Genomic DNA, 18,376 nt, shown 5'->3' with positions numbered 1-18,376 from the left:
CACAGTTCATATGCAACACTTTCTTTTCCACACGCTTCTCGTCCATCGGTGTGATCGGCGGGCAAAGCTGGCTGGATACCCTAGCTCGCTCTTCTTCCACCTGACCAGTTTCCAGGCAGAAACGGCTGCCCAAAGGAAATGGAAGATTTCTACCTCTACCTCCCTTGCCCCCTCGCCCCCCCCCCCCCCCCCGCTGCAATGGTTGAAAGCCCAGGCTTTCAGGTCCCCCAGTCTATCTCCTACAGAACAGATAGGGGATTGGTTTCCCATAGATTGTTTGGTAAATCCTCTAAAGAACTCAGGGTAAAATTTTCTGCAGTACTTATGTTCTCTATATTTACACAACCTTTTACACGTTGTAAAATATATAAGTATAATATGGGATGTAGTTTTATTATTTATGAAATGGGAACGTGTTATGTGCACACAATAATGTTATGCTTTCTTTCTTTCTTTTTTTTTTTTTCAAGTATGGAATATATAATGATTAAATTACAAATATGTGCTAGGGCTCTCTCTCACTCTCGTTTTAGTAGTGTTTTATTTAAATATACTACTCTTGGCCTCTAACAGTCATAAATACGGATATATTTATTTGGGCAAGAGAACGCGTGTTCATATTGTTGTTGGTTTGGTTTATTTTACTTCGCTTTTCTGTCACATTTGGTTATCGCGATCAGGATCAGGATTCGAACCCGTGATGAGTGCGCATTCTTGTCCTATGTGTTGTACTCTGCAGTGAATAATAAAATATTTTGGAATGAAAAATGTATCTCAGAATTCAGAAAGCCAAATGAATATTATTGAAGAAACTACAAAAAAAGTGTGTTTTGTTTCTGTGCTTAAAACACCAAATCAACCAACCGTGGGGGAGTGGTTATCACAGCGTGCTACGATACCAGGAGTTCTGGGTTCGATCCCCGACCTGGGCATGGGTGTTCTTTGTGTTCGTCACTTCATTAATTTTATCGTATCATCTTTGCAATTAACCAAATGTAACAAAAAAGCGACGCTAAGTAACAAAAATGAAATCAAATCATTGATTGATTGCTTGATTTGGTTTATTTTACTTCGCTTTTCCGCCACTTTTGGCTAATCGCGAAGATGATACGATAAAATTGATGAAGGGACACACACAAAGAATATCCATGGCCAAGCCGAGATTCGAACCCAGGATCTCTGGCATAGTAGTCAAATCAAATCGTTTTTTATTTTCGAATGTGGGTGGGGTTTACTTGAACCTATTTTTAGTACTCATTCATCATTTTGCAATCTTTTCCTGTTATTGACATTCTTTTTTTTAGGAATACTGGGCCCTAAAGGGGGGAGGGGTGTGACCCACACCAACCCCAACCCCCTTGAGCATGCCACTGACTGCTACCCCAAGTGTCGACGTCACCGCACGTCACTGGTACCTACCACGGTTCACGTTACAATGGACTATTCCATTTTACTGGTGCAATATAGCAGCCATTTGCCTCATAGACAAATGTCTTTGAGCCAGGTTACTTTTAACTTGGACACCCAGTATATATATCTTACAAGGTTTGTTCAATGTTAACTGAGACTTTTGTGTGTAGAAAGCTGATGAATATCTGTAGCAAGTTAAAATGTGTGGAGGCTTTAATGTAATCCTCAGTATAATGTATTTGGTGCATGTGTAGCAGTTGCAGTGAACGTGGCGGTGAACAGTGTGTCTGTAGCTGTGGAACAGCAGTGCATAATCAAATTTCTTGTGAAGGAGAATGTTAAACTAGTTGAGATTTTGAAAATATCAAGCACAGTATGGGGAACATATCAGACCATGGGCAAGAGTGCACGAATGATGTCAACAATTTGGTGAAGAACGATAGTTGTGACAAATGTTGCAGACAGGTGAAACATGAAGAAAGATGTCCTGCAGTGGCAGCAACAGCAAGCCAGTGTTTTCTATGTCAAATAAATCCGGGGATAGACACAATGATAGCAATGGTGGCTGGACACACATGGGGAATAATTTCAAACACTGACATAGTTTGGTGCTTGTCAGATGTTCCATTTCCCCTGTAGATATGCAGGGTCATCGAGAATGATTGATGGGATTTTAAACTGTTATTATAAAAGAAGCATTTAATGGATATACACGTGTGACATCTTAAAATGTTCAGAAAAGTTTCAAGTTTTAGACTCACCTTAGTACACTTTGATATGGGTGTAATTTGTAGCTCTGGTGATGTCTAGACAGTATTCAATCTCCTGCCACGTCTTCTGAATTGTGTCCAGAGTTACAGTTGCAATTGCTGCAGCGACCCTCTCTTTAAGGTGCTGGATGTTCATTATCTTCTCAGCGTACACAATGTTCTTAACATATCCCCACAGAAAAAAGTCTAGTGGTGTTAGGTCTGGGCTTCGAGGTGGCCAGGATATTGGTACACCCCTTCCAACCAAGGCATTAGGAAACTTCTCTTTTAAGACATCATGAACAATGCGACTGAAATGAGGAGGAGCTCCATCCTGCACGAAAGTAACTCTACTCCCCATTTGTTGTTCCCAGTCTTCAAGTTGTGGAAACACGTACTGTTGAAGCATGTCGAGGTACACATGTCCGGTAATGGTGTTTTCATTGAAGAAGAAGGGACCAACAACGCGATCGTACAGCAGAGATGACCCATGAACGAACTCCTGAATCTCCCTCGGTGACTGTGAACCCCAAATGCAACAATTATGTATTGATTGATTGATTGAATTGGTGTTTTAAGTCAACTTTATGCACAGTAAAGCTAATCGGGACTGGACCTACAGTTTAAATCTGAACCACTATGAGCCTCCATTGGGAATCAAACCCAGGACTCCTTGATTACAAGGCACCACTGCGCCATCGGTAGGCCCGGAACAATTATGTAGATTAACACACCCATTCACAAGAAATGTTGCTTCGTTAGTAAAACAAACACGCTGTAGGAAAGTTGTATCGTCATCGATGCTGTTGAGCATAAATGCAGCAAATTCCACACGTTTTTGTCTGTCGTTTGTTTTAATTTCGTGCAGCAGCTGAATTTTGTAAGCACGGAGCCTTAAGCGTTTGTGCAGAACATTTTGAATGGTAGTTTTTGTAATCCCTAATGCTAAACTTCTACGAGCAATTGATTTCTTTGGGCTTCTAATGCAGGATTGCCTTATGCATTCCACATCTTCCTTTGATGTTCTTGGTCAGCCAGAAGATTTTCTTTTCTCAACACTACCAGTTTCTCTGAACTGTTTCAGCCACCGATTCAAAGCTTTGTCATCTGGAGGGTTTTCTCGCGGATGCAAATGTCGCCACTTACGTTGCACTACGACAACTGATTTTAGTTCGGCATACCACAACACAAACTCAGCCTTCTGTTGAAAGGGCCACATCCTGCCATGCGCCAACTCACACTAAAGTGGAGTGAACCGAGTAGTCTCGCAGACCCACTCCTGCGCCCGCGCATGCACCGTTTTAAGCCTCAGGGTCACCCAAGGTCACACGAAACTAAAATTTTCTGAACATTTTAAGATGCCACACATGTATATCTATTAAATACTGCTTTTATAATAACAGTTTAAAATCCCAGCAATCATTCTCGATGACCCTGTATAAGTCTTGGTCAACCTTGAACAACCCTTGTAAACGAATTCTAATATCTAAACAAAAACCTTTACATATCTAATGTAAAATAATAATATGAGTGTATTTTTATGTATATCCTCTCCTCAGGGTGTGCTCCTGTCTGTGCCTGAAGCCACAGAGGACCTCCTTGCCATGAAGAGACTGTGGGTTCATGAAATTTTGCGTGTGTATTACGATAGATTGGTAGGTGCTGCTGACAGGGACTGGCTCTTTGATATGCTCCACAAAGTATGTGAAATTCAATTGGAAGAGGACCTTGATATGATGTTTCAAAGACTTAGAGAGGATCAAGGCAAAAGAGAGGCAAGTCATAGCAATCTGTGGAATTTCCCCTTTATTTTCCATTCTTAGATGTGAAGCAATTTCACCATAATTTCACTTTTTCAATTATCTTCTCTGATTTTTATAAGTCACAGTTGTTTCTGTTTCTTGATATTCATGTAACTCACGATACTGAAAATTTACAACCTCACTGATGCCCATCATGGTAAAATTGCTGTCACACAACAAATAATGCTACAGGGTATCCAAAAAAATCACACAATCGAGATTTTGAAGGTATGTAACTTTTACATAAAAAGTGAGAGAGACATCAATCTTACACTGAGTATTAAGTTTGTCTATGTGAACATTTTTGAAATATCAAACAAGAAAATAAATCATATACTACATGAACACTCAGTGTGCGTAAAATGTTACAAAGATGTAAAAAAGTTTTTGTACAAAGTAAAAGCAAACATGAATAAAAAACAGCTGCAGAGTCACTTGCAATCATTTTTTCTGTGACCTCTGTGCATATTTATTGAATTGATAAACGAACGACAAATTTTTATGCATTGTATGCATTACAGACTATTTTATGGGGTTCATTATGGCATATTCATAAAAAAGTATGTTTTTTTCCTTCGAAATTACGAGGTGTACATGCAAAATTGGTTATGTCAGAGGGCAGTACCAGGTGTGCCCGACATCTGCTTATGTTATTCAGTCAATCCCGGATGAAAGAAAAGAGTTGAAATTTATTGAACAAAGAAATTGACCTACCTACTTTTTTGTAATAAATATTAATAGACAAATTCAATCGTCTGTTTGAGCATTCCATCAAGTCAATAAAAGCCCTGTGGACTTAAGTTTTTTTGTTTTTTTTTAAAGTCAATGCAATTATGTGATTGTGGACATTTACTGAAAAACTCAAACAAAGCTATTTGTATCAGGGCGAATCCAGGGAAATAAATTTTTATGATTCAGAGTAACAGAGTTCCTGGAGCCTTCATGACATCACATAGTGCCCGACCCTGTGGCCGAGTGGTTAGCACATCGCGCTGCGATGCCAAGGGTCCCGGGTTTGAATCCCGGTCGGGCTTGGTTGTTTGTGAATGTCCATTCATCAATTTCATCACTTCATCACTCATCCCCATCTTCACAAATTAGCCTAGAGGCACAAAACACTAAGTAAAATAAACTAAATCAATCAATCAATCAACATCACATAGTGATAGATATCTTGAAAACAGTCTGTTGTTGATGTTTATTGTGTTATTGCTGTTCTGTGATTTTTTTTTTAAAAAAAATGAGAATTTATTAAATTCAGAACCAAATTTAATAGTGAGACAGTTTGTCACTGTAACTTCTCTTTCACAGCAGTGGTCACAAGATTTTTTTAAAATCTAGAATAAGAATAGTTTTTTCTAAAAGTTATCTCATAGTTTGAGTTGGTGTTTTAAGTTAACTTTTATGCACACTAACGTTAATCGGGACTGGACCTACAGTTTAAAGTAGAATCTGAACCACTATGTGCCTCCACCAGGGATTGAACCCAGAACCCCTTGATTACAAGGTGATGGTGCTACCACTGCCCCATCAAGGAGGTCACTGTCTCATACTAGCCAACAAGATCAAATGTATTATCAAAATGAAAACAAGAATTCTTCTCTTCCTCCAGAAATGTTTTATCTTTCTAAATGTTCGATTAAATAAAAAAATATGACCTCCTTTGTGGATTCCATAAATTCCAAGTAAAGGAATTGGCCGGCTTATGTAATTTTACCCATCAGAGGGTTAATTATTAAGATTTTGTTTGTAAGACAGGAAGACCAATTTTAATGCATCATTATTTTACTTCAGATTGGGGAAGCTGAACTCAGGGCCTTGATGTACTGTGATTTTGCTAATCCTAAAGCTGATTCTAGGAACTATATGGAGGTTACAGATCTAACTCATCTGAGAACAGTGGTGGACGGATATTTAACTGAATTTAATAACTTGAGCAAGAAGCCTATGAACCTTGTATTGTTCAGGTAAGAATGCTAGGTTTTTTCTTCCTCTTCAAGTTCTGATTGGAGTATCTTCTTACAACACCTGTTTATCTCACAGTTGACAGAAAAAAATAATCACACACACATACACAAAAAATAAAAAAAAACAAGGTATGAGCAAATATTGATTTTTTGTGATTCCTATTTTGTTTGACGACCTTGCCAAAAATAACAAAATATACAGTAGAACCTCGTTAATCCAGACTAATGGGGGGATAAGTTGACCTGTTTAACGAATGTCCGGATTAACTGAAATAACCTAAAAGAACAGTAGAAAGTACATTAAAACTCCATTTATAGCAACAAAACACGTTTAATATGGTGTATTTAAAGGGCATAGGCCTAAATACTGTACCATGAAAATATTTTTATTTGTATTTAGGTAATGTATAGTGATTGTCTATTGAACATTCATTTAGTAAATATTTAACAGGCACTTAACTTTGAATTGTTTATCTATAATTACTACTCCTGAGCCGATGTCACCTTGAACCGGTACCACTGTTACCAGTTCCTACTGATGGTTCAAACTTACTACAGTGAACCCCAATTTTGCATTCCCCGGTTAATTTACCCACATTATATAATTCAATCTTGATGGTACCAACATAGCAAAATGTTATGAAATTTTCCTCGCTTTTACATTTTCCCACATTTTAAGTTTTTTGGGCTTGGTTCCCTGAAAAATGTAAAATCAAAATTCCACTGTAATTAACAGTTGTTCGAGATATTGATTAATATTAGTGTGCAGATTTCCCACTCCAACTATATCCATAAATTTAGCAAGGGTTTGGCTTTAAAATATTCAAGAATTGCATCAGAATATTAAAATACGTGTTGTGTCATCACACCATTTTTTTAAATACAAAACTGCTGCAGAGTAGAAGGAAAGTTGCAATTTTGCATAATTGCCAGGATAATTAGACTCTGTGAAAGTGTCATATGACATTTTTGTGGACCAAAATGCCAGAAAGCTATCAATAAATAAATTGAAACCAATACTTTCCAGTGCCTATAACACTGGTGTCAGCCAATACCATTGGCATCAGCATTGGCTCAGTTGTAATAATTGCATAAATATTCAATATAAAGATTAGGGATGGGACAGATTAATCAGTACTCTATCAGTATTAGCTGAATATCAGTGATTATTTTACTGATCCGAAAAATTATAAATAATTCTTGAAGATTTCCTGGCGGCGATTATTGAAGAGGTTTTCTCGGGCGATCAGCCACATGATTTCTGGATAGGCCTCCGAGGAGCTATCCCTAAAGATGAGAGCGACATTAGCTCGAAAGCTCGGAAGCCTATCTGTAAATCACCTGGCTGATTGCCAATAAAAACCTCTTCAATATTTATAAATATCTTATAATTTAATGCAAAATTCTGCCATTTTGTTATAATTTTTATGGATACTCTATGTCCTACTTTTTAAAAAAAGTAAATGTCTAAATATGCAACTTCTTTTGCACTGCAGTCACTTGGAAGCAAACATTTATTAAGGAGGTGAATGAACTATTTAGGTTCTTCAACGACCATTTGGAATTTTATATCGGATTGGCAGAATATCGGTTACCGGTATCAGTAAATTTTGTATCGGTACTTTATCGATATCAGTCAAAATTTCATATTGGCCCATCTAATAAATACAATAAATATTATTAATACAAATATTTTAATACTTAACCTGATGAATATTAATTTTTAGTTTTAGGTCGGCAATGAAGATAATAGAATAGTACATTGGTAGTTCATGCATGAAACCTGTTACACAAGTTATGTATTCTTTAGAATAAAATTGTAACAGTATTACTTTTAAGCCAAAGGAGTATAACTCATTTACTTTTAAGAAAGTAACCTTCCCAAGAGTGACATATCTGCATTGTTGCTGTGAACATCAAGAAGTAATAAACAATGTAAAGTAAGAAAAGTACAAAAAATTCAGATATATAAATATAATTTTTAGATCAATTACATTTTTCCATGCTGAAAATGTCATTGTATTTCTGTTAAATATCGGTATCACAGTCACTTCAAAATATTATCAGTGAGGACAGTGAAATTAATAAATTATCGGTCCATCACGGCACTAGTGGAAGTTACACTATGAATTGATGGAAATTAAAAGTTTATCTTATTTTACAAGTTTGCCAACCTTTTGTATTACATGTGACATTAGTGACACATATTTCAGTATATTTCCAGACTCTCTGATGATTATATCTGGCTGTGATACCACTGGTATCAATTAATATCACATAATGGTATTTTGTCTAAATCCTTACCACTCGAAATAATGAACTTCAAGATCTGCATCTAAAAAGATTTTTGTTTCCTTTTTCTTAAAGGTTTGCGATCGAACATTTGTCACGAATTTGTCGCATCTTGAAACAACCTTCCAGCCATGCATTACTAGTGGGTGTTGGAGGATCTGGAAGGCAGTCGCTCACCCGTTTAGCTTCTCACATAAGTGACTATGATTTGTTTCAAGTAAGTTCAGGATGATACGTTATGTCAACTATGAACACTTCTTTTCTTAAGTAAAGTCATTTAAGAAACAAATCTGGAGGCCCGCATGTTCAACACTAACATGTTATTATTACTGTTTGCTTTTAGCTCATTTTATGCACAGATAGGCTAATCAAAACTGGAGCTTCAATTTAAAGTGAGATTTGAACTGTTATTTGACCCTACCAGAAATTAAGCCTGTAGTTGTTAGGCAATGGCACTTAACTAATAATAAGAATTCATTAATTACTTATAAGGGCTTGCATATAGAACTGTTTTTTTGTTTTTTTTTAATGGCAGTGTTACATTGAATTAATTATAATAGATTTGCTCCATATAATTCACAATAGGTAAAGAAAGTGATGAGGTGTCATAAACATTGACACGTTAATTGTAATAATTGCAAAATATAGATTAATCCTTTTGAATTTTCATATTGAAGTGTTCTGGAATCATTTCATGCTTTGTTTTTTAGGTATATTTTATCAGCACCCATTAGAGTTATTGTTATAATTTTAGGATTGTGAACAAATATATGATAATCTTGTTAAGCATAATAGAGACAATAGTTGTTTAAATAATAAATAAATAAATTCCAAGTCGTAAGGTTAAACCCTTCCTATCTGCATGCATATGAAATATGGAAAAAGTACCAAAGTAGGCTACAATAAACATGTGAAAACCTCAAGATATCCATTTACCAAACCTTTGACATCTGTAGTACAGTAAAATCTCTTGTGAACATTTTAAAGACAAGCTCATAGCTAACGAATAAACTTGTAATGAAAAAATGATAACTTGTGGATAAACACATACTATGATTTTTCGGTGGATGTGATTTTGTTTATGAATATTTTAAAACGATTAAAATGTTTATTAAATACACTTCCATGGAATTATGTGGATGGCAGAAGTTCACGCTGTTGCCATGTCAGAACACAACCTGATGTGTTCATAGCTAAAGATAATTAAATGCCTCGCCGATGACGCAGTGGTTGCGTCGTTGCTTTGTAATCAAGGGTCCCGGGTTCGATACCTGATGGAGGTACATACTGGTTTGATCTCACTTTAAACTGTAGGTCTAGTCCCGATTAGCCTTACTGTGCAAAAAGTGGACTTAAAGCACCAACTCAATCAATCAATCAATTAAGATAATTAAATATATCATTGTAGAGTTGGTTTTTGTAATCCATGCGATACAAACTGACAATATTTGCTCGAAAAGTCAGGGATGACACAATAGTGCCCTGGAGAGAGGTCAGTCTGATGCTCCAACTAGGCAACACAGCCCGGTTGATGTTGCCACACGGTGTGTGGGAACCAGGGACTTTTGTCCCACTCTCGCTTTGTGTTTCCCATATGTGGTACCAGCGCAATTCTGCCCAGCTGCCTATTTTCACGGCCGTACGTTTAGTGTATGTTGATTAAGTAGTGTTTACAAGTAACAATGATGAATCTGTTCTTTAGTTCTGACTTTAATTATTATTATTATTATTTTGGGACTAGGGCTCCCCTGTAGCCAAATGGTGGCTTTGGTGCAAACTGTCCTGAGTTGAATTCCTGGTGGGAGCCCCCAAAATTTCGATATTGTGAGCTACGAGCTACGAAGCTAAGTAAGTCTGGTTTCAAAAAACAGAAAACAGTGGTGATGGGACTCCCATTTGCTGAATATGCATCACCTAATGAGAAACTGCTTGTCAGATCCTGGCTCTCAGAGGGCTGTTTCATCATGGAGTATAGTTTGTATTGTGGGACTGGTTAATTGTTCAATGGTGATTCATCTGTTTATTGATATATTGGTGTATGTATGCGATATTGATCATTTTTCAAAATTGGATATTTTGGTAAATTAGGAATGGACGAGTATGAAATTTTAACTTCTACCGATAATGTACTGATATAAAATCTGTTATTAAATGGCATACCCCCACACACAATTCTTCTCATGATACACTGTGCTTCTCTAGACAGACAAAAAACTGGCCCTGAAGATAAAAGGCCCCTTTCTGAGCTAGCTAGGTGCATATGTAGCCAGATAGTTAGTGCTGTCATCTTCGGTGCAAGCAGTCTCAGGTTCAATTCATGCTGAGAGTTGGCGTTGACTCAGCAGCATGAGCATGATTGGGGAACTACTTGAAAAGAAGTAATGGGCTCTAATGTTGAAATTAGATAAAAATTGGTTATGGAACTCAATATGCTGACCATGTTCCACCTAATGAAAAAGCTGCTTGACAGCCCCTGACCCTCAGAGAGCTGTTGTGCCTTGGCAAGTTGCCAGCTGCTAATTTTCCTGTTCTTCATCTATCAAGAGACTACATTTACTTACCTCATCATGTAACCAATACCAGCCTATTAATAACAATAAAATAATGAAAGATTGAGCAACAACATGCCATCTCTGAACCCAAAGACAACAAGAGCAGCAACATTTATAAATTTAAAAATCAATAAGAAGCACATTAGGAAGATAAAATGGCTTAAAAATCTTGTACTTCGTTTTCCTCAATAAGATGACCTAACACCACTTAACAATTATTATTATTTTTTAATTTCCAAATGTATAGTTTGCATAATGGCTCATCTCAATTATTACCTGTAATTCTTAATATCCTTTTCTTTTATAGGTTGAAATTACACGGCTGTATGGACTGTATGAATGGAGAGAAGACATTAAAAATATTCTTAGAAAAACTGGTTACTTTGATGCTCATAAAGTATTCCTCTTTTCAGACACTCAGGTATGTGTGTTTTAAAATTAATCTCAAGATACAAGATGCATTTTGAAAGCAAGGGCTGGATGGTTTTAATTCCAACTCTGTAGAAACATACTGAAAATACGGCAGTTTTGAGTTGGTCTTCTTCACATTCTCCAATTCTTGAATTTTTTTGGTAACAAATGAAAAATCAGGTAGTGCAAAATCAAGCAAATATGCAGGATGCTGCAGCACTAGAATGCATTTGTCTGAAAAGCACTGCTTTATGGTATCGGTATTGTGAGCTCGAGTGCTACCTTGGTAGATAATCAGTGCATTGTTCTTCCAAGTGTGGTGCTAATTAATGACAATGGCGCTATGGAGTATCGCAAAGAACCCACTGGAAGCAATGTCGCCCTCTGTGGTCTCTCTCTATCTTTCTGTCTCTTTCACTCACATTTTTGTTTATATAATTCTTCTGTTTCTGTTTATCTGCTATGTCAGTCAGTGAATCAATCAAAATTTATGACATTTCTGTACTTTCCTTAAGTAATTTTATATTTTAAGGGAATTGTTTTTATTGTATATGTTTGCCTTGGAGATGAATTGTGTTGTCTGGTGTTGAGCAAATATCTTCTAGGCATTCTTGTTGAAACTTTATGAAAGTTGATTTTTTTTTTAATTCATTTCGTTGCAGATTAAAAGGGAGGCATTTTTGGAAGATATTAATAATCTGTTAAATGCTGGTGAAGTTCCAAATATATTTGGAGTGGATGAAAAGGCAGAGATTTGTGACAAGATGCGTCAAATAGATCGTCAGAGAGATAAATCAATGCAGGTATTTTTTTTATAATCAATCCTCATAGAAGTTATGTGTACTTAACTTGAAAATAAGCTTGTCAACTTCAGAAAAAAAATTGGGAGATTTCTTTACAGCTTTTAAATCTTTTAGATTAAAATGTTCTGGAAGACTATAGTTCTTGTCTACTCTTACGGCGGTCGCTCTACATACTGGTAAGGGAAGTGGGGAGCAGGGAATATGTCACAGACGAACCAGACAGCAGCGGTGGCACTGAGGGTTACGACATTGTGGGAGGATATGCTGCACGCACCTCGTTCTACAGGCTGGATTGGTCGCTTCCCCACTCTCCACTTCCCTTGCCTGCATGTAGAGCGCCTGCCGTAATACTGGACAAAAGCTAGAGTGTTCTGAATATCAGCTGTTAGCTATTGTGGTTTTGTTACTGTGAAATCAAAATTCAGTTAACTTGATCAAAACAAGCACAATTTGTAAGTAAACAAAATCATATGAATGAAGCTGTAATACTGAAAAAAAAAATCTTCAATATGAAACTTTACCTCAAACTTGACTGAAAATACTTGAAGACAGTCTCTACATTTAACTTTAAACTCATTTTTTTCTGTAACCAATCGAAAGATCTTTTCCAAGCATCATTGAACATGCAGTAATACTTTATTTTCTTGCGACTCCAAACTGGCCACAGCGACAATAATATCACTGAACTACACTTAATCCCATCGTAACATGCTATGAACGAAATCTATGTAATGAAGCAAAATTGGGTGGAGGAAAATAAATATGCCTCAATTCTCAGAAGCAACATTGTGTTTCAATTTTCACAAGTCTTCAAAATAATATTGTGAAGTTTAATTGTTTGGTTTGCAGTATCAAATTTCTTTGATCAACAAATGCATGCCAAAAGAAAATAAATACTATATTAATACTAAATCTCGTCATTCCATGAGATAACGAAGTTTGTTCAGGAGGCCAGGAGAGTGAGTTCAATTCCAGGAGTGATGGCAAGTCTGCTTGCAAATTGCACAATAATGTAGTTTCTGTACTGGATAGAATGGTTCAACTACATTTTTTATTTTGTCTGCTGCATGTTTCCTGTTTTGTTCCCAGAAGGTAATATGCTGACAAACAGAGGCATGGCATGCATACAGCAAAATGTGAAGAATTAAAAAGTTGTTTCAATAAAATAACTACATTGTTAAACACGTTAACCAATAGCGTTACCATCGAGTAGATATTGCATAGGACATTTTTTTCTCCAGCCGACAGAAGCGAAGAGGGAGGCCGTTCCCTGAAGAGGTAACAAGGGGTGAGGGTGCCAATGCAAGGGTAAAACGGGGGATGACTTTGGGACAGTCTGCTACGGGGTTATTTATATGCCTGTTCAGGGGCTCAGTTACCGGTCAGGCCTGCCAGTACATGCCAATTTTTTCACATTGGATTGGCAGAAAAGAGATAAATCCTGCCTAAAATGGGGATACTATATCTCTGAAGCAACTAGAGCTAGACTGCAAAGCAAAAGCTGGATTGAACTAAAACAGACCGGTCGGATAATAGACGAAATTATAGTTCCTTATCCTTGGTGCGATTCTTGATTTGGACAAACCTTGCTCCAAAAAAGTAGGTTGGCAACAGTAGTACGTACAGCTGAAGTTCCCTTCCACAATTTGACTGTCGCTGGAGGAGCTGAATTCTGCCGTCTGCTCACCGCACAAACAACAAACTGGCCCCAGAAATGTTTCGTTCTTTTTCCCCTTTCCACCTCATTTACAAAGAAATAAATGAATAATTGACAAGGCTCACCACTATTCATTGGTTTTTCATGCTTACTGTCTCATGAGGGGTAGTTCTTGCTAGGAGTGTTTGTGGCGAAATCACTGAGCGGATTGCAAAAAAGAAAGATATGAACAATAATCTAGATCGAAGGCAATGATTAATTTGGGGGGTAGATGATAACGTCTACTAGAATAATTGTTGTACTGATGCTCGGTAACACTTTTGAAAAGTCACGCCACACCACTGCTGATGAAATAACACTTTAGCCATTGTTATACTGCCGAGTTAGTACATATTATTAGGTTACACTCTTACCCTATGCTTTGATGAAACTTGCATATTTTTCTTCATTTTTATGTTTGTTAGCCTCCTGTTCTTCTGCTGAAGATGAAAAATGTTATATAACCAGGGGTAGAAAAATACATGGTGCCTAAAAATTTTCAAATTCATTGCAAGAAAATATATTTTTTAAATACAGGGTCATCGAGAATGATTGCCGAGATTTTAAACTGTTATTATAAAAGAAGTATTGAATGGATATACACGTGTGGCATCTTAAAATGTTCAGCAAAGTTTAAAGTTTTAGACTTACCTTAGTACACTTCGATATGATCGCCATTTGTAGCTGATGTCTAGACGATATTCAATCCCCTGCCACATCTTCTGAATTGTGTCCAGAGTTACAGTTGCAATTGCTGCAGCGACCCTCTCTTTAAGGTGCTCCCGTGTATGCGCCGTTTTAAGCCTCACGGTCACACAAGGTCACACGAAACTTTAAATGTTTCTGAATATTTTAAGATGCCACACGTGTATAAACATTAAATAGTTATTTTATAATAACAGTTTAAAATCCCAGCAATTCTCCTCAATGACCCTGTATTTTGAGTTCCCTTATGGAAATTTCATTTACCTTTTTTTTAAAATAATGAGTACAGTATGTGTTCTTAAATGTTTGTGTGTCTTTCGTATCACATGTGTCATTAAATCAGAATAATAAACATTCCATTATACGAGGGTTACAGCAAAAGTCATGGCAATATTTTTTTCGCGAGAATCCTGGACCCAACATGAAAATCCGAAATATACAAATGGAAGGGGGCAGTGTATGGTATTGTGGAATGTATGAACAGTGCAGATCCAGTGTACCAGGTGTGGGATAAGGAAGTGAGAGAACATCCTTATAGATAGCATCGTGCCACATGTGTTTACAAGTCTGAAAGCACAGGAACAAAAGAGGCCCACACTACGGTATGATACTGTTCTTCCACAGTTTCCACCAGCTTCCTGTCGCATTTTTTTGCATTTCTTTCCAAATAAACGGTTATTTTGAAACACAAACTCTGTTCACGCCGTGGCACGATGGTTGATTTAACAATGAATTACCACTGCCCTCTGTACAATAACCGTTCACCACACTGCCATCTAGTGATGTGTCCACATACTACGGGTGTCATGTTCTCAGGGACATATGACCTTCTTGTGGTGCCATTGTTTAACTTTGAAAAAAAATAAAGTTGCCATGACGTTTGCTGACTTTTGCTGTAACCCTCGTAAATTCCACTGTTGCTAGCTGAATGTAAAATTATGTGGCAATATGATGTAGTCAGTCTTATATTAGAATGTATTGCATAGTTATTCATGCTGTTACTAATTGAACTTAGTTGGATTCATGGCTTTCTTACCTCACCCCCCCCCCCCAAATGTTAATGTTGATATAACCTTTTTTTTTCTTCTGCCCATGTGGAATCTATTCCTGAAGATTTGTCTCTGTATTTTCATTATGCCCTGTGTATTAGTGATTGAGCCATATAATGTTTTGGAACAGATTGAAATTATGATTTTGCTTATTTGTAAACTGAAAGATTTTAAACTTCTTTTTCAGACTGATGGAAGTCCTGTAGCTCTGTATAACTTTTTCATAGAAATGGTGAGGGAACAGCTGCATATAGTTCTTGCCATGAGTCCTATAGGAGATGATTTCAGAAACCGACTCAGGAAGTTTCCTTCCCTTGTAAATTGCTGTACATTGGATTGGTTCCAGGTAATGCTTCTGTAAAGAAAGTGATCATTATACAGTCAAATCTCTCTGCAACAAGCGTAGTGGTAATGTAATCAAGGTGTCCCAGGTTCGATACCCAGTGGAGGTACATTGTGGTTCAGATCCCACTCTAAACTGTAGGTCCAGTCCTGATTAGCCTTTCTGTGCATAAAGAGGACTTAAAAACAAAAACTCACTCTATGCAGTGACCCTGGGAATAGCATCCCTGTGAAGGTAATGACTTTCCTCCCAAGAACTGTGAAAAATTTAGGGAAAAGAAGGGTTGTAAATTTGTTGCACTTATTTTGGTCAGCTTTTGTGATTCAGCTTGCATACGCTATACTACATTTCCTAAGGTAGCCAAGAAGGAACGTTATTTATTACACATACTCACTCTTTGTTTTAATTGGTTGATTTGGTTGAAAAATATTTTACTTTGCTTTTCTGCCACTTTTGGCTATTTGCAAGGATGAGAATGAGTGACGATATGATGAAATTGATGAATACTTCATATACCAAATAACACCAATGCCCAGGCCAGGATTCAAACCTGGGATCCCTTGTGCAATATGCAATGTGCAATATGCTAAAGACACTGCCACAGAGGCTGGCACTCATTCTTTTTATAACCTATGCTTACCATAACATGTCACATGTCAAAGACATTTTCTACATCAATCTCAAATGCTTTGACACACTTTTCTGTAGTAGTTCTCAAAGAGTTTCTTCCTCGGGGTATCATTTCAAGGGGTCGTGATGCCCTCAGGCCCCGTTCAGTCCCCCAACTTACCAATCTATGAATATTTCCTAGAGCTTGCATAAAGGCCATTGTCTTCCCCATGGATCTTGAACATTACAGGATTTCAAAGTGCACTATCACCACTGAGAGTGATGTTATTCCACTAGATTTGACCTTCATCAAACAACTTTTGGAGTGTTTCCAGCAGTAACTACCATCTTTCTCACATTCTGTTCAACACCTTAATGCTTGGGATTTGTGACGTTGGTGTTTGAAGTGTCAAAGGCTATTAAATTAAAGTAGAAAGGATGAAATTCTGTAAAATTCAGGGATTTTAACATCTGAAATGTCAGGTGTTACTTGAAGAGTGAATGTGTCTAATAAAGTCTGGACAGTGGTGGTGCCAGGATTAATCATCTAGGGGTGCTTAGTGGGTGCAGAAAGAAATATAGGGGTGCAACGTTGAAAATAAAGAAAATATGAAATATGCATGCATGTTTTAGTCCCTAAATCAAATATCAATCAACTTTTAGTAGGCATCTATGATAATATGCTAATGAAACTCGTATAAACACCTGGTTGTTTAGATTAAGGGATCATACATAGGCTATGTGAAAGCCTGATATTCGAAGTTAATTGGCTGCGAGAGGTGTATCGTAAGAGGGGGGGTATAGCTCTGAGGAGCTATGTCAACACTTGACCAAGCAAGGGGCTTGCCCTGTGAAATAAGAACGATTAAATTTAAACACTTCAATTGACTGGTCTGGCAGAGGTGTGAGAGAATGATAGACAAGGATTTAGGAACGTTTGTTACCTGTAGAACTTTAAGTGACGATCGACTCGCTGGTTCGTAGATGAAACACTGATGAAACTCTCCTGAAATAAAACTCCTTTCCGAAAGCGTACTACTCCTCGCTGTAACTTCTTTAGCGCTGATCGATAATCCGACTATTAGCCAGAGATAACAACTATTCACGCCGTGGGTACTTGTGGGGGAGTTCTGCATCACCTCGGAGTCAATCTTCCACTTTGAGCAAACCAACTGGAGGTGAGCCACAGCGGTATTGTAAGCGTGTCATTCCCTGACGTGTAGTCTTTCAATGGAGTCCCAATTTGGGGAATCCAACTCAAAATTGCCACTGTAATCTGTCTCTGTAGGACACTGCCCCACGTGTTCCTTCCACGTTGTGGCATTTCCCTGATCGGGATTCACGTTTTCCTTCTCCGATTGTCGTAACGCCCCTGCTGCATTGTCTAGTTTGTCAATTTTTGCATGATCGCACATGTAGTCTGTGTCCGGTTACCGTTTTCCCGTAAAGTCCCTATCGGCCACTCCACCAGAAATTTGAACATTACTTGAAGAGGTCATGTGGTTATCACGTCTGCTATGTGGAATGTGCTACTACTACTAATACTACAAGTTTGTCCAGAAGACTGCGAGAGGGAAGATGTTTTTTCTTGCAGTACACTGTTTATTCTACTAAGGATATTATGCTCGGTAATTTGGGGTGCCTGCATGGAGGGGGGTGTTCCACAACCATTTTTACACTTGGATGATCCTGGTCTAGAGTCACCCCTTTCAACAGCTTTGTGGCCTTTGTCTGCCTCAGACTGCTGCCTTGATAACGTTGCACTGTTTATGTCTGTCCGAGAAGATCTGGAGGACTCACCTTCCGCCAAGGCTTCGGAACAACTTGACATCTCAGTCTTGGTGGATATGTACCACAGTCTCGTGAAGGAGAAACCAGAAGGCTGGAGAGGGGGCAAGGTCTGTTGCCGAGTTAGGAGCCGAGATGTCTGATTCCGAGTCGCTCTGTCGTTTCCATGCAGCACAGTAGAAAGACTGCATGCTTCGAGG

General features: G+C 37.7%; 1 protein-coding gene across 1 annotated transcript in view; it reads left to right on the top strand.

The window, feature by feature from the left end:
• The window catches only part of Dhc36C (Dynein heavy chain at 36C), a 369,284-nt gene that overhangs the window by 236,021 nt on the left and 114,887 nt on the right, over positions 1 to 18,376 (top strand). The window contains exons 35-40 of the mRNA XM_083142304.1: positions 3,719 to 3,934; positions 5,756 to 5,928; positions 8,296 to 8,437; positions 11,080 to 11,193; positions 11,846 to 11,986; positions 15,624 to 15,782. Coding sequence (XP_082998430.1) covers positions 3,719 to 3,934; positions 5,756 to 5,928; positions 8,296 to 8,437; positions 11,080 to 11,193; positions 11,846 to 11,986; positions 15,624 to 15,782 — 945 coding nt within the window. The remainder of the gene's footprint in view (positions 1 to 3,718; positions 3,935 to 5,755; positions 5,929 to 8,295; positions 8,438 to 11,079; positions 11,194 to 11,845; positions 11,987 to 15,623; positions 15,783 to 18,376) is intronic.

This window comes from Lepisma saccharinum, chromosome 20 (assembly GCF_977018435.1).
Source record: "Lepisma saccharinum chromosome 20, izLepSacc3.1, whole genome shotgun sequence".
In the NCBI taxonomy this organism is placed as follows: Eukaryota; Metazoa; Arthropoda; class Insecta; order Zygentoma; family Lepismatidae; genus Lepisma; species Lepisma saccharinum.
The sequence above is the reverse complement of the archived record's forward strand: the minus strand, read 5'-3'. Positions and strand labels throughout refer to the sequence as shown.